The 17627-nt window shown below is 37.2% G+C and overlaps 1 protein-coding gene across 2 annotated transcripts; it reads right to left on the bottom strand.

The window, feature by feature from the left end:
• Positions 1–245: 245 nt before the first annotated feature.
• Positions 246–16068, bottom strand: slc2a6 (solute carrier family 2 member 6). Of its 2 annotated transcripts, XM_084087711.1 has the most exons (15): positions 15934–16068; positions 15682–15835; positions 15390–15596; positions 13462–13561; positions 13118–13329; positions 11777–11923; positions 11544–11652; positions 11275–11451; positions 10620–10765; positions 6219–9287; positions 5608–5751; positions 3864–3926; positions 3517–3726; positions 2996–3130; positions 246–700 (listed from the first exon to the last, which is right to left on the bottom strand). In XM_084087711.1, exons 1-10 carry the CDS (start codon positions 15990–15992, stop codon positions 9126–9128), a joined length of 1473 nt encoding a protein of 490 aa, XP_083943837.1. In that variant the 5' UTR covers positions 15993–16068; the 3' UTR covers positions 246–700; positions 2996–3130; positions 3517–3726; positions 3864–3926; positions 5608–5751; positions 6219–9125. The 2 variants fall into 2 exon arrangements, with proteins under 2 accessions (XP_083943837.1, XP_083943838.1); XM_084087712.1 differs by lacking the exon at positions 5608–5751.
• Between the last annotated feature and the right edge of the window lie 1559 nt (positions 16069–17627).

Raw genomic sequence — 17627 nt, 5'->3', positions numbered from 1 at the left:
AACACAAGACAGGAGATGTAGCCAGAGATGAAAGAAAGAAAGTATTTTAGCACAGTTCATACAGTATTTGCAGTTTTGTGCTTGTGGAAACCTCGGGTGTTGGATCCTAAGTTACAAAACAAATGGTTCAGTGAATATTGCAGGAGAATGACTCGACGCCTGAGAGTGTGAAAGGCAGGTCACAGACAGCTGACAAAATGTTTTTACTTTTTATGAAGTGCTCTACTCATCACCTACACTCACAATATGACAAGTTTGTCTTTATTTGCATATGTACATATGATGAAAGTGATATTTTCAATTTCATTAACAATATTCATAAGTATAAATTAAAAAGAACAATTATTTACAAAGAAATACATCTATGTATTATTTATAAACACAATAACACTATATTTACAGTAAAAACAGTTTGTCAGAAACATCATAAAACATCATCAAAATGCACCGAATGATGTCTGCAGATATTTGCATATGACAAAATCTATCGCACATAAAGTCTTCTGTCGTTTTTATGTACAGCACGCCAATATATATCATTCACTGACTCTGTCCTCGTGTCTTTGGAGCTCAGGTAGCCAAGAATGGAGTTAACAGCCCAGAGACTGACCCCTACTAGGCAGAAACAGAGATGTGGGATTTTCCATGCCGATGTGGTGAGCTGGGTGTGGATCAAGAAGACGACAACTGCCAAAGTCCCCTAAATGGATACAGATTCATACGTGCTTAAAGTCACCATGAAAAAATAAAAAAATTCCCGCCCACACGTTGACATTGGTTACAAGGTCTTTTTTCACTTCAGTTTTAAGGAGAAATACTGAGCAATGGTGTTAACTGATGAATTTGCACATGGTTTGTCTTAAAGCATATTAAAAACACCATAGACATATAAAAAACATTAAAAGCTTAATTTACACCACAGGGTAATATTTTTTATTCATTTGCACTCGAAATCTTTAATCACAAACGTTAACCTCCCCTCCCCCTCGAAACGATGTCTGACTCTGTTCTCTTCATAACGCATGTCTTGGCGGACTAAATATCTTCCACTGCAAACTGGCATTCAGATCTGCATCCATTTAGTTTGCAACTTCCAAAGATCCAATCAATTTCCAAAGGACAAAATGGTAACACTTTACAATAAGGTTTCATTTGTTAACATTGGTTAATGTATTAACTAACCATGAGCAATACATTTATTACTGTATTTGTAAATCTTTTTTAATATTAGTTTATAAAAATAGTTTATAAAAAAGTTCTTAATTGTTTGTTCATGTTAGTTCACAGTGCATTAACTAATGTTAAAGACCCCCTGTGGTGAAAATCAAGTTTTTAATGTTGTTTATATGTCTATGTGGTGTTTTTAATATGATTTAAGACAAACCATGAGCAAATTCATAAGTCAACACCATTGCTGAGTATAAAACTGCAGTGAACCAAAGACAGTCTCAAAAACACGGTCTCTAATCACTGGTGTTTCTGATGTCACAAACTACCTTGTAACCAATCAGTCAACGTGTGATCATCAACTAGTGGATCTCTAAGCTGGTGTGAGTTAGTGGAGGCGGGGCTAATTTGCATATTCATAGAACTGCGTATACTTAATGAAGCAAGGGGGTGTAGAGTTACATTCAAAGTATTTTAAGGCATGAAGAATTTTTTTTTTTCACGAAAAAAAAAACATTTAAATATATAATTTTGGTGATCAAAGCTGAGTTTTTTAAATCAAATCAAATCAAGTATATTTGTATAGCGCTTTTCACAATACAGATTGTAACAAAGCAGCTTCACAGTATTAAATTAAAATAAAATAATACAACAAGGTTTGTTTCTAGTGGAATTTATTGATTGATAGAATAAAATTAAATATCCCCAAAATATCCCCAACTGAGCAAGCCAAAGGCAACAGTGGCAAGGAACCGAAAAAACTCCATCAAGTGACCTAATGGTGTACTAAAACTCCATCAGGTGACCTAATGGAGAAAAAAAAAAAAAACCTTGGGAGAACCCAGGCTCAGTCGGGGCCAGTTCTCCTCTGGCATTTATGAACTAGAGGCTGGATTGTAGTTTGAACTGTAAGATTAACAATATTATATGAATGCCTGGCCGAAAAGATGCGTCTTAAATCTAGTTTTAAACTGGGAGAGCGAGTCCAAGCAACGAACAGTATCAGTTTTAAGGGATAGAAATGAATGACTACAGGGGGACTTATACATTATTAAAACCAAAAGTTGTATTTGTTATAGTAAATGATGAAATTAACATTAACAAAGATTATTAAATAGCTGTAGAAGTGCAGTTCATTATTAGTTCATGTTAACTAATGAAAAGTGTTACCGACAAAATCAAATCCCACCCTACATTTTTCATTTTCTAAAAGACTATTCCAATTTAAATCCTAACCTTAACAAGTCCGCAATATGTTTAGAAATCATTCTAATATGCTGATTTGGTGCTCAAAAATATCTGTTATTATTATCAATGATGAAAACAGTTGTGCTGCTCAGTATTTTTGTGGAAAACATAATACATTTTTAGTATTCTCTGATGAATGGAAAGTTCAAAAGAAGGGCATTTATTTGAAATAGATTTGTTTTTGTAACATTATAACTGTCCTTACCATCACTTTTGATCAATTTAATGCATCCTTGATTAATAAAAGTATTAATTTCTTTCAAACTTTTGAATGTTATAGTGTATTTTTGAAGAATAAATTATTTGTCTGATTTCAACAAAACACACCTAGCAATATATAGCCTACTACACTGTAAAAATGTACTTAATGTTAAAATATATATATATATATATATATATGACAGTATTAACCTGACTGCATTAAATTACACCAACACAGGTCATTTTAAGTTTTACATGAAGTACAAATATTTCACTTTTTGTAGTTGTTACAATTTGCTTAATCGTGTGATATCATCTGGGAGCAAATTTAAATCCTAATGTTAACAAGTCTGCAATATGTTTTGACAATATAACTTACCACAGCTCGGCAGCTGAAGACTGATACTTCATTGGTTGCCATTTGTTTCTGAGTGGTAAAAGAAACAAAGCTGTCTCCAACCATCATGGCTCCAAATGCACGTGTGAGATGAAGATTATCCTCAGATCCACTAATCTACAATGGATTGATAAACAAATGATTAATATCTAATAGCACCTAGATGAACTTTAGCATAACAATATAAACTTTGTGCTATACTTGATGACATTACTATTTTCTCCAGAACTGCTTTACAGATTTACTGAACTCATTTCATATTTGATGAACTTTACACAGTTATTGAACGCATCTGAATCAATCCTGAACTAACCTCAACTAAATAATGTCACTATTTTCTAACTGAACTCTGTTTGCATCACAAAATCATTATGTTCCTGTTCATCACTGTAAAGCTGCTTTGAAACAATCTGCATTATATAAAGCACTATATGAATAAAGGTGACCCGACTTGACTTCAATCAAACATCAAACTTCCATCAAACATAGTCCAAGGTTTTTACCTGTGACCCAAGTAGCCATCCTGGAAAAACCAACCACATGAGGCCAAAAATGAAGTTGGCAAAAAAATCCATTTGAAGGAAAAACCTCTGGGGCTTACTGAGCCATTCAGATCGTTTCAAAGAGCCTTGCAACTGATTGTGATCCAAGATCAAAAGAATCAAACTGCTTAGAAGAAAGAACAAGAACACCGCCACATCCACCATGGGAAGCTGGAGAGTATGAGAGAACAGAAAAAAGTCAAGAGCACTGCATTTTACATTCGTCTTTAGATACGCATACCATACCAAAGTGACTTATTAGAATTAAATGCTCATTTTTTCATTTTTCAGGTTTTCATTTAACATACATGTCTACGATCTCTTCCTTGAATGCGTCCCTCTCTGCAGACTCCCAACAATGAAAGGAAAGCCTGTATAAAAAGACATTTAAATTTTTTATTTAATTCATTTTTTGAAAATGTAGTTAAAGGAGAAGTTCACTTTCAAAAAAACTTTTGCTGATAATTTACTCACACCCATGTCATCCAAGATGTCCATGTCTTTCTTTCTTCAGTCGCAAAGAAATTAAGGTTTTTGATGAAAACATTCCAGGATTTCCCCCCATGTAATGGATTCTATTGGGACCCAAACGGTAGAAGGTCCAAATGACAGTTTAAGTGCAGCTTCAAAGGGCTTTAAACGATACCAGACGATGAATAAGGGTCTTATCTAGCGAAACGATCGGTCATTTCCAAAATAAATAAAAAAGTTTAAGTTTTATAAGCACAAACGCTCGCCTTGCTCTGTTCTGTGATGCGCGTTGAAGACGTCACGTAATACGCAATTACGTTGAAAAGGTCACGCTTGACGTGTTTACAAATGTGCGGAAGGAGGACCATATACACATTTTCAAATGTATTTGTGTCAGTTTATCGTTTAAAATGCCCATTTCGTGTGCGTATCCTGGGTGTTTTAATATTAAAAAGCCAAAAAGAACATTTTCTTCAGGACAGAAATTTTTCAAGCGTGACCTTTTCAACGTAATTGCGTATTACGTGACGTCACGAACGCGCATCACAGAACAGAGCAAGGCGAACATTTGTGCTTATAAAACTTAAACTTTTTTATTTATTTTGGAAATGACCGATCGTTTCGCTAGATAAGACCCTTATTCATCGTCTGGTATCGTTTAAAGCCCTTTGAAGCTGCACTTAAACTGTCATTTGGACCTTCTACCGTTTGGGTCCCAATAGAATCCATTACATGGGGGAAAATCCAGGAATGTTTTCATCAAAAACCTTAATTTCTTTGCGACTGAAGAAAGAAAGACATGGACATCTTGGATGACATGGGGGTGAGTAAATTATCAGCAAAAGTTTTTTTGAAAGTGAACTTCTCCTTTAAATGTAACAATAAATACTAAATTGATGCACCATTATAGACCACAGTTAAAAAATTTGGGTTGCATTTGCTTAATCAGAAAAACAGTAAAAATAGTAATATTTGAAATATTATTACAATGTAAGAAAATGTTTTCTATTTTAATATATTTTGAAAATATGAATTTTCAGCATCATTCAGTCTTCAGTGCCACATGATTCTTCAAAAATCATTCTTATATGCTGATTATATGCTGACAATTACTTTTGATCAATATAATGCATCGTTGATGAATAAAAGTATTGAAACTAAGTATTAGGCCTAATAAAATAAAAACTTAGGCTACTGACCCCAAACTTTTGAAGGCTAATGTATGAAGAATAAATTATTTGTCTGACTTTGTTATAAACATAACACACCTGGCAATATATACTACAGAAATACACTGTAAAAAAATATTATGCAATATGACAGATTTAACCTGACTGCATTAAGTTACACCAACAAAGGTAATTTTAAGTGTTAGGCTATATCAAGTACAAATAGGCCTATCTCATTAAGACAACAAAAACCTCTTGCATCCATTTTCTGCAGTTGTTACAATTAACCCTTAAAAATATATGTTGGTGTAATCTAATAATAGTCATCTTACCACATGAAGTATATTTTTAGATTAGGCTACCTGACAAACAATATTTCTTAATGTATATTGAGCTTGTGCATTGCACTTACCACAAGCCTTGATATGGAATGAGCAGAAAGAGAAAGTGGATGATTGTTGCTTTTAAAGAAAATGAACTTAACATTACTGGCAACCCACACACACACGAGTGAGCGCGTTACTTCAAACTGCGCACTTCCGTCACTGACGCTTTCCTGCAACACACGAGCGTAACGCTTTACAAAAATATTACCATAGTAACAATGATTTCAGCAAAGATGCACAATAAGTTTCTTAATTGTAATACAATAGAACAAAAAAAAAAAATCTGGAACTTCCAAGCGGCGTAAACAGAAACTGTTCTTGTGTTTAGACAAGGAGCGTTGCGTTTTTACAACGCGTGTGAAGTAATGACGCGTATGGTGCGTAAAGTTTCATTCAAATTGTTTTGAGTGAACTTGCCCTTATGACTTGTTCCAGTTTCAAAACTGCAGTAGCCTATGGTATTTTATTGGATATTAGCTAGGCTACTATGGCATTTTAAAGAAAACAGAACGTTTGCCATTTTGCAGGCATTTTCATACAAAACGATTAGTTTGCTTTCGTTTATTAACATTTACAAACACATTACTGTATATAATTAGGCTACATGATTTCTCTCACACAGCAAGTAAAGACCCACCTCTGAGGAAAACGCCAAACTGGAACACATCCGATACGCAATGCTGAGTAGCAGTCCTACCACAAGTTCGGCTGAAATAACTTGACTTCCAGTTACTTTCACCCTGGTCGTTTTCATGTTTGGTTCACAGTCCGAGTTGGGGGGTGAACAATGTTTTCAGTGCGACGAGGAACTGCATTTGTAGCCCACTTGCTTCCAAAGCCCTCACATGCCCTTACGTCAGCATGCCCTTACAAAACCTAATTATGAAACTCACTGGAGGGGTTCCTCGGTTCTCTTAAGTAACACGGTGCTGATGGCGACTTCATGTTCTTCTGGCTGCAGACACTTTCTATGGTGTTACGTAAAAATCAACGGGAATAAAAACGTGCCCGCGGGGTGCATTCAAGCCAGGACATCAACAGATAAGGAAGAGTGAATTTCATTTAGATTCTAAAATATAGCCTTGTATTAGACTGTTAAACCATAAAAGATATACGTTTCACAACTAATTACAATGTTTCCTCAGACTACTATGGAGAAATAGTCTAAATATATAAAATCCACACATTCACAAATAAATAAATAAATGATACAATGATCGATATAGGCTATCACATGTTTGGCCCTTCCTGATTGTGTAATGTAAGGTTAAACACCCTTATGTATCACATTTTTTGGCAACCCTTCAATCATTGGAAACCCATAAAGCAGCTTAAAGCCAAACATTCATCACATGATTTTTCCTTTAAAAAGTTTTTTTTGAACATTTAAGCAACCTACCTCTTGGATAAGATCCAGTGAGAATTACGCTAGCATGCTGGGATACTGCAGATCAAATAATCTTAATTCACTTTTTTTTAATTTCCCAATAATTAACAGTTAACATTCTTCTTATTATTATTTTTTTAATAAAATTTGACTTTAAAATGTAACAATATGATATTATTATATTGGTTGTGGCTAAATCTGCCATTCATTGATGTAGGAGGTCAGTTTCAGAGATTGAGAACTTCTGTTTTCTGTGTATATATATACACACACACATACAGAGAGAGAGAGAGAGAGAGAGAGAATTTAAGTCTTGCTCAAGTCTAGCTGTGGTTCACACCCATCTTGAACTCATGCTTTCTTTCTGAACTTCTCTATATCACTGTACCTTTGTTCCTGGACAAACACATTTTGTGCAATATAGGTTAAGTTTGGTCACACTGATGGAAACAAATGCGGAACAGTGAAAGGGAAGTGCAGTGTCCATTCACATGATCTTATATAGACACTGAGAGGATGGTAGAGATTTAATCTTTATAGTAATATACATACATATACACACTTTTTAAGATAAATTAATGTATTTACATCATGGATCATTCAGACAGATACAGTGAGGAAAATAAGTATTTGAACACCCTGCTATTTTGCAAGTTCTCCCACTTAGAAATCCTGGAGGGGTCTGAAATTGTCATCGTAGGTGCATGTCCACTGTGAGAGACATAATCTAAATAAAAAAAATCCAGAAATCACAATGTATGATTTTTTTAACTATTTATTTGTATGATACAGCTGCAAATAAGTATTTGAACACCTGAGAAAATCAATGTTAATATTTGGTACAGTAGCCTTTGTTTGCAATTACAGAGGTCAAACGTTTCCTGTAGTTTTTCACCAGGTTTGCACACACTGCAGGAGGGATTTTGTCCCACTCCTCCACACAGATCTTCTCTAGATCAGTCAGGTTTCTGGGCTGTCGCTGAGAAACACGGAGTTTGAGCTCCCTCCAAAGATTCTCTATTGGGTTTAGGTCTGGAGACTGGCTAGGCCACGCCAGAACCTTAAAATGCTTCTTACAGAGCCACTCCTTGGTTATCCTGGCTGTGTGCTTCGGGTCATTGTCATGTTGGAAGACCCAGCCTCGACCCATCTTCAATGCTCTAACTGAGGGAAGGAGGTTGTTCCCCAAAATCTCACAATACATGGCCCCGGTCATCCTCTCCTTAATACAGTGTAGTCGCCCTGTCCCATGTGCAGAAAAACACCCCCAAAGCATGATGCTACCACCCCCATGTTTCACAGTAGGGATGGTGTTCTTAGGATGGTACTCATCATTCTTCTTCCTCCAAACACGTTTAGTGGAATTATGACCAAAAAGTTCTATTTTGGTCTCATCTGACCACATGACTTTCTCCCATGACTCCTCTGGATCATCCAAATGGTCATTGGCAAACTTAAGACGGGCCTTGACATGTGCTGGTTTAAGCAGGGGAACCTTCCGTGCCATGCATGATTTCAAACCATGACGTCTTAGTGTATTACCAATAGTAACCTTGGAAACGGTGGTCCCAGCTCTTTTCAGGTCATTGACCAGCTCCTCCCGTGTAGTTCTGGGCTGATTTCTCACCTTTCTTAGGATCATTGAGACCCCACGAGGTGAGATCTTGCATGGAGCCCCAGTCCGAGGGAGATTGACAGTCATGTTTAGCTTCTTCCATTTTCTAATGATTGTTCCAACAGTGGACCTTTTTTCACCAAGCTGCTTGGCAATTTCCCCGTAGCCCTTTCCAGCCTTGTGGAGGTGTACAATTTTGTCTCTAGTGTCTTTGGACAGCTCTTTGGTCTTGGCCATGTTAGTAGTTGGATTCTTACTGATTGTATGGGGTGGACAGGTGTCTTTATGCAGCTAACATAAGTGGAGTGGAGGTGGACATTTTAAAGGCAGACTAACAGGTCTTTGAGGGTCAGAATTCTAGCTGATAGACAGGTGTTCAAATACTTATTTGCAGCTGTATCATACAAATAAATAGTTAAAAAAATCATATATTGTGATTTCTGTGTGTGTGTGTGTGTGTGTGTGTGTGTGTGTGTGTGTGTGTGTGTGTGTGTGTGTGTGTGTGTGTGTGTGTGTGTGTGTGTGTGTGGCATTTGGGCATTTTAAGGATCAATAATGGTGAAGGTTCGGCCAGTCCTGAAATAGTTCTCAATTTCCTCTAGACTTCGGCCTTTAGTTTCTGGCACACATTTAGCAGTGAAAATTATATTCACTACACAGACGACACAGAAGAACAGGAAAGGTGCAAAAAGTCCATAGGCTTCCTATATGAAAAGATGTGAAAAGTTTGCCTTTTACAGTTATACTGTTAAAAATCAGATAAGAAACATAGAACCATGTATAATATAAGTAAATTATCAAAACCAGCTTGTATTAACTTTTAATGACCTTGAACAAGGATGTTGTTAAAGGGACACTCCACCCATTTGCACTAAGCTTTGCATTGTTAGAAACCCAGTCATACTACTGAATGGTCGTGCAACACTCTCTCATTTTCCCCTGAGACGGGAGAAATCCGTTATTTACCTCTTACACTTCCTCCCACAATGATGCAAAAATCGTCATTTTGCGTCATTGTCGGAGGAAGTGTAAGAGGGGGGGATTTCTGTTGAGACTACAAGCACTAGTTCCTCATCTCTCCAATCTTTCCCAGGGGCGGGCCCCGCTCACGCTACAGACCTATTACAGATCAGTGAGTGGGACTTTACTCTCTGAAACTGAAAGCAATATCCTCCATCTTGTTTGAAGCTAAGCTAACAGGCGCTGTGGAGACAGATGTAAAGTTATGACAATAGCGGAGGAGAGTACTCAATATGATATAGAAGAAGAGGATTTCGGAAGTCTGATGCTTGAATCAGGTGTTTGTGGCTATCTTTACAAGCCGCATTATAGCGAAGAGCAGCCGAGGCAGAAGACCTGCCTGCCGCGGACGAGGAGCCCAGACTGGCTCGAGTTAGGGCGGACTGGTGGCGCCGGTGATCTCACTATGCAACTACGAACACAGAGATAGAGTCCGTCTGCGGCAAAGAATTTCAACGATGACAATTTCGCCTGGACGAAATCTCTGAATCAGACGAGGACACGGACGTTTGTGTTGTGATCTATCCTAGTTTCGCACCGCATATATTTTGACTGAACATCCCGGTACCATGCAATAATTCACCTTTTCGAAAGAAATAAAAACGAGGAGTAATGCACTAATGAGTTCGCCAACTAACTAGACATTTTGTGTGAAATGAATTTCAAGCTCGGTGGTAGCTAGCCTTGTAGTAGACGGAAGAGTGATTTCTCTTATATGCAGATATGCGCTGTTCTGGATTAGTGGGAGTGGCTTGAGGAGCTGTGCAATGTGGTGCATTGTGGGAGTTGTTGTCTTTCATACAAATGCGTCCTGAAGTTATTTTTTGTCTTTCCTCGGTCACGAAGGCACCAAATTCAAAATTTATTTTACATTTCGACTACATATATGACCCACTTTCAATAAAAAACAATGTTCCTATGGGTGGAATGCCCCTTTAAGTTCAGATAATATCAGATAAAAGAATGAAGATTAAAAATATATCTTCATTTCCTGTGTAAAAATATATTTATCTCACCACCACATGCATGAAGAGTTGCGTCAGAACAAAGGCCGTGATCCAGCTAACACCAACACACAAACCAGATGCTACACCACGCGCACCCAAGGGTAAGATCTCTGACATTAGCAGCCATGTGATTGGTCCCCAACCCATAGCATAACCTGCATGGCAAAGTAATCAGTAATGTTATGCTGCATGGTATTCTACATGAGGAAATAGAACTAGAACTAATTCTACGGGCCAATTCACACTGCAGCAACATATGCCAAACAATGCAGACAAACCACCAAATTACACTGCGTCACTCACTTCTCAGACATTTCATGACCCGACAAATGAACGTTCAAGCGGCAAAAACAAGCGGTGACCAAATCGACACGGGTAGCACTGATCCGACAAAACCCGATGAAGTGTCTGTTGGTTGGCATCTGTCGGTTCACTGTGAATTGGCTTTAAAAGTAAGAACTTCTAATTCTGAAAATGATGTAACCCAGTCCCATTGCCAAAACGATGGCTTCCCTGTAAGTCCCTTTTAAGCCATTTCAAAATAATAATGTTAAGCTATAACAACTAAAGTGTCATAATAATCAACAAGTTCAAACAAAAAGATTCTACAGTAAGTAAAAGCAAACTGTACATGAACAAACAACCTGAAACTAAGCAAACTCACCAAATATGATGACCATAGTGCTAATGAGAGGAATTAGAGTCATTGGATCGAAGGCAGGGCCCGTTGAGCCTCCGTAGGCGCTCTTCAAACCCTCTGTTAAGGTAAGATTGCCATGGCTGCATGGTGTTTTGTGGGTGTACATGGTCATTGAAAGCATGGCTATATACATCAAAAATCCTAAAGGAAGAAAATAAGATATTTTATTCATTGGTCTGTTTCTAATGAATTAAATTTACCAAGTATAATACTTTATTTTATTCTACACAAACCTGAAGTGAAGAGCAAAGCTTTTCGACCTGCTTTGTCCATCAAACTTGCTGCAATAGCGACAGAGATCAATCTTACAGCTCCCACTAATGCTGCATCATATTTCGGTTCCTGAATGACAATTTTGTTTTAAACTTTTTTGTGTGCGTAAATGTGCTTTTATGTTTTTTTTTTGGTTTCATGGTGTGTTTTTTTTCATGGTAATAAATAGGTAAATATACTGTATGTGACATACCAGTGATATAGCTGTCATGTGGAAGATGGGCTCCAGATATACCAGAATTGGGGTTATACCAGTCATCTGCTGCAGAAATCTCATGAAGACTGAGATTAGGATTGGTTTATAGTATAAAGGGGTTTTAAGATCACTCCATTGTGCGTCCTGTTGGTGAAAAGATGGAAGTCATTTAAAATGGTATTTTTCTATAATGCATACATACATATATACATATATATATATATATATATATATATATATATATTTTTTTTTTTTTTTTTTTTTTTTTTACAAGAATAAGTTTTAAATCAAACAATAATTGTCAGACCCCCTTTTGAACAACATTAAATCTTTCAATTCAATCATACAATTTGCACTTTTAGAGATAACATGTTTTGGCTTAAATTCAAATGCATCAAACATTTAAGCAGCTTTTATACCTTAAAGGATTAGTTCACTTCAGAATAAAAATTCCCTGATAATTTACTCACCCCCACGTCATCCAAGATGTTCATGTCTTTCTGTCTTCAGTCAAAAAGAAACTAAGGTTTTTGGGGAAAACATTCCAGGATTTTTGCATGTAGTGGACTTCAATGGGGTACAGTTTCAATGCAGCTTCAAAGGCTCTACACGATCCCAGCCAAGGAATAAGGGTCTTATCTAGTGAAACAACAAAAATGTAATATATACTTTTTAACCACAAATGCTCGTCTTGCACTAGCTCTGCGATGCGCAATGCATTACATAATCACGTTGAAAGGTCACGCGTGACATAAGCGGAAGTACCGACCTAGTGTTTACAAAGCGAACGTGCAAAGACTAATTCAAACGCCATTTCCAATTAAAAAAAAAATTGAAGTTGGAGGAGAAAATGAGATGGAGTTTTTCGCCCTACCCTACCTTTTTGGACCGGAAACCGGAACACGCGTGACCTTTCAATGTGATTACGTAATGCGTGGCGCATCGCAGAGCTAGTGCACTGCCAGATGAGCATTTTTGGTTAAAAAGTAGGCTATATAAAAAAAAAAATTCCGACCTTCAAATCGTTGTACCCCATTGAAGTCCACTATATGGAGAAAAATCCTGGAATGTTTTCCTCAAAAACCTTAATTTCTTTTTGACTGAAGAAAGAAAGACATGAATATCTTGGATGACGTGGGGGTGAGTAAATTATCAGGAAATTTTAATTCTGAAGTGAATTAATCCTTTAAACTGTCTGATTATTGAAGTTTGGAATGGAACAAATGGAACAATATGAATGACCCCATTCTCCCTAATTAACTCTATTTGCATGGCCTTTTCTTTTATGGCAAAACCGCCCTGATAACATGATGTAATCCACTGCAATGTGTGCTTTACCTTAGAGTTGATACTGCGCTCGATCTTACTGAACTCAGTCAAGTAATCAGAATTGGGGCCCCTGAGCCATTCTAGCGATTTAACTGCTTTTGCTTTGTTCCCTTTCATCGTGAGGTAGCGTGGGGAGGTTGGCATGAAGCAAAGCAAAATCATCATGATAATCACAGGGACCTCCCCAGCCACAGCCAGCCATCTCCACGGCAAAATCAAGCCTGGAGAGAGAGCATAAAACAGCATCATTCATAAAGGATGTACAGGACAGTGCTAGGACATTCTTGAAAGTGTTGGAGAAAGTGTGTTTCATCATACAGCCAAAACAACCTGAGAAATATGAGCTCTCTTACCAAGAGCGTAGAGTGCTAGACTTCCAAAGACAGCTGTGATCTGAGGACATGAACCCAGCGCACCCCTCACAGATTGGTGTGAAATCTCTGACACATACACCTGTTTGAAAAAAAAAACATCAGCTGATGTCAATGAGACCCATTAGACATTTCATTAATTAAAATTCCATTTGTTACAGTTAAACTCTAATGTCTTATATTTAAAAGGGTCATGACATGGATTTTTTTTAAATGATTTTTTTATGTTCCTTGAGGTTCACTTATAATGTTAATGTTAATAAAGATTTTTACACAAAAAAGAACAAATATATATGCGGAAAATAGATTATTTCCAGCCCTCATTCTGCCCCTCTGTTTGAAATGATCCGTTTTTAAGGAGCGGCTCCTTTAAGGATTGTCAGTTAACGGCCACTGTTATGATTGGCTAAAGTCATTGCATCTAGGAAACAGGACAGGGAACTATTTCACGCAAGTGTTTTGAAACATTATCCATATAAAACTGTCATTTACAGACAAAGCATTATGAAATTATTTACTTACGATTTGTGATGCAGCTTCTATCAGATCCAGTACAATTGGCTGCTTAATCTTTCAACAAAAGTGCCTTTTGCAAACTCTCCATTATGGTGTGCCTCATTTACAAAACAATCTGCAGTCAAACGCTCTGAACGCTTTGCTAGTTTAACGACGGGAAAAATGGTGGGCGCACCCGGATGGTCTAAAAGGGTTGTCCTGCTTGTGCGCGAGGTTAAAGCGCGTGAGCAGACCATCTACGGGACAAAGTGTACGCGCGTTGTGGACCCGCCTATAGGCGCACATTACTAACGCGCTCTTTAAATAACAAAAAACATAATGCGCCATTGACTTTAGACCAGGTTTTTGAGCCAACAATGCGCCAGAACACACCTCGTTTTCAGACCAGCATGCCATTGGGCGAACAAATGGGCGCAAATGCATTTGCTATTTAAACAACGTGGTGCAAGATGTGAAAATGATAACTGCGTCGGGCTGAAACTAGCAAAAAACACTTGCTGCATTGGTGCCAGGTGTATGATAGGGCCCATAATCCTCCGACGCAATCTGGGAAACCATTAAAAATAAACCATCCACTTGTTTATGACTCTGAGGTCCTTTTGAAGTCTGTACAGAGACGCAAACAAACTTTTTAAACAGGGGTGTGTCAAAGCGAACGTTCTTTCACTCTTCCATTTGTCCTGTTGTCAGCACACTCAAGTGCCTGGACAATATCAGAAACTGAATGGGCATCTGTGTACTGTATCCAGTGTAGACAGAATCAGTGATTATAATGGGTTCTGTTTGCTTGTGACGTGACGTTCACGTCCAGTGTCGGCAAACGACTGGACGCCAGTGGGTGTGGCCTATGGTGCAATGACGTATAACTATTCATTGATGTCTTGCTCTGGAGGCAGTCATATGCAAATGTATTTGACATCACAAATCCCACAATATCCAAACGAGCCATTTTTGGATCTCTTTTAAATAAATGCTTTGTATATAATGAGGAGGTCATTTTAAGCTAAGAAACTTGCAGGATGTTACACAAACTTATGTGTCAAAAGGTCAAAGCAAATTTTATTTGTCATGTCATGACCCCTTTAACAACATATGGTCACACAAACATCCAATCAGTAAGCAGTCTCTACAAGCTTTTTCTCTACATTAAAAAGCCATTTATTTGTGAATCAATGGTTGCACTGTGTTTTTGAGTGAAGCCAGCAGACATGTTAAATATTTTATGTCTGGGTATTATTTCTTGCCACCCAGTGTTTTTATCTCATCAGATTCAAATCAGACTTCAAACTTACTAAAAACACAAAAATACAATAAAATTTTACCGTGGCACTGTAGATTTACTAGAGGTGTGTTCATCAATCGATAAACAAGATGGACTAAAACAGATAACTTACAGGAATGGAGCCAGAGGTGATACCACCAGCGATGCCAGTCAGAAATCTGCCCCATAATAACATCCAGAAATTTTGTGCGGCCCCCATCATAAGCAGACCTGCAACAGATGGTACTCCAGACAACATGATGCTCATCTTTCTCCCAACTCGGTCATTGAGCACCATGACACTAAGACCCCCTACGGCTGCTCCAAGGGTGAAAATTGACTAAACGAAAGAAGAGAAACTAGCTAGGATTCTGTATTCTCTGTATGTACCTGAAAACATCTTCTATATACATAAATTATCTTACACCAAACCATGATATCTGATGGACGTCCATTTGGAGCCGAGGGTCGTCACCCTTTTGAAGCTGGGGGATGACAGGGGATGGGAACACTAAGGCAAATCCAAAATTGAAATTGCCCAAAACAGCTGAAAACACAGCAAGGTAGAGCCTTCCATGTCTGAAATGTACAAACAATCAAATGAATACAATACATGACATTGTTTTAAACAATATACAATAAAGGGAAATGAAACAAAACAAAACAAAAAGAGTCACCTAATTTTGGTTGGGTTGTTTCTTATTAATGTGGTGGTTTCATCCGGACAGTCTGCCATCTCTCCTCCGTCTCACTCTGCGGACTGAATCGCTTTAATTCTCAAATGGGTATTACTGAGTAAGTTAGTGAAAGCAAAAGCATATTTTGCAATCCTGGGATTTCTTTAGGTAGAGAGTGGACAAAGAATTAAGGAAGCAAACGTCGGAACTTCCTCTCAACACAGATTAGAGTACAGTGTTATGCAACCAGAACTTTTCCATCAGCAGACACAAGGTCATTGAGAAAGAGAAGCTTCTCATGTAGACCAATTATGCGCCAGAACCTGCTACTTTCAGATTTCAAATGATTGGTAATAGCGATGTGGATTTTTAATCATCTGCAGTGACTCGCATGATTCATTAAAACCTTTTTAAAAATTAATTAATATATAAATATTTTTAAATTTGTTAAAAATAAAAAATCATTCTGATGACCGAATTAAGTCTTATTAATCCTATTAAAAATGCGTGTGTCAACCACTACAAAAGAAACTCTGAGAACATACTGTATGTGCAAGCATCATTAAACACTTTCCTCATGACATATGACAACAAATCAGACGTAACACAACCTTTCTCTAAATTGCTGTGAACAAGATAAACTGCTTGATATAGACCTCATTCCTCGTTCCCAGTACTTTAATTCTTAAGTTAGTTTATTTACTTATTTTAGGCCTACTTATTTTATAATTTATTATTCATAAACATGTTTATCTTATCGACCTAATAGAATCAGTAAAGTTAAACAAATTCAAACAATTGTGCATTGACATTAACCCCATTTTCTTTGCCTTTTTCTCCTTTTTTGTTTTAAGTGACTTTATATGAAATACAAAAAATTGTGAAGAAACAGAACATGAATTCAAAAGGGAATTAATCCCATCCTCTCCTTGGGTCATTTTGACCCGTAATTCATTTTTGTTTGATTTTTAGAAATTGAGTGTTCACTGGAGTGGTCCAAGACATTGGGAGATTTGTCACACTTGAACCTGGAATGCACAAAAATAATTTGAGTGGATTCGAGGAGTTTATGTGGTTGTAATAAAAATAGTAACACATTCTTTGCAGGTCATTTTAAATCACCCCCAGTGAATGGGAAATGTGGAAAATAGGGAATTTGTCAAAAATATATAAAAAAATCTGTTACAATCCAGAACAAACACACACAAATGAAGGCATGAAAACACACACACAATTCCCATTAAAACTACGTGGGCAAATAAAAATCAATCAGTCACAACTGCAGTGTATGAAATGGTTACATTTACATTTACACATTTACAATGCAGAACAACCCCAAATAACAAAATATCTCCAAAAATTGCTTTAATAAAAACATGTATGCTTTCTGGACAAAAGAAAATTTATAAGGATTTGGAAGGATTTGTTACAATTATTTTTTTATTTTTTGGATATGTGGAATATATTTTTTCTCAACTGATTAGGTAAGCAGGCTATATATCTCTAAACTAAGTTCAATGCACCTACTTTCACTAACACATTTTATTTTTACCACACAGCAACCTTCCCGCTTCCACTGGTTGCTAAGGTTACCTAAACTGTCGATCGCAAACCTCCAGCTGCTTCTAGCCAATCCTAGTGCAGAAGGCGGGACTTGTGGGTAGAAAAAAAAACACGCAAGGCGGACGTCCCCC

This window comes from Abramis brama (assembly GCF_963993115.1).
Source record: "Abramis brama genome assembly, chromosome: 16".
Taxonomy (NCBI): Eukaryota; Metazoa; Chordata; class Actinopteri; order Cypriniformes; family Leuciscidae; genus Abramis; species Abramis brama.
This window is presented reverse-complemented; position numbering and strand designations above follow the sequence as displayed.

What these genes read in the sequence shown, in the direction of transcription:
- slc2a6 (XM_084087711.1), bottom strand. Translation starts at nt 15,992, where the DNA reads ATGGCAGACTGTCCGGATGAAACCACCACATTAATAAGAAACAACCCA. An exon ending in TCACCTCTGGCTCCATTCCT is followed by an intron (nt 13,562 to 15,389) that starts GTAAGTTATCTG and finishes TTTTTCAAACAG; the next exon opens with GTGTATGTGTCAGAGATTTC. An exon ending in AGCGCAGTATCAACTCTAAG is followed by an intron (nt 11,924 to 13,117) that starts GTAAAGCACACA and finishes TTTCACCAACAG; the next exon opens with GACGCACAATGGAGTGATCT.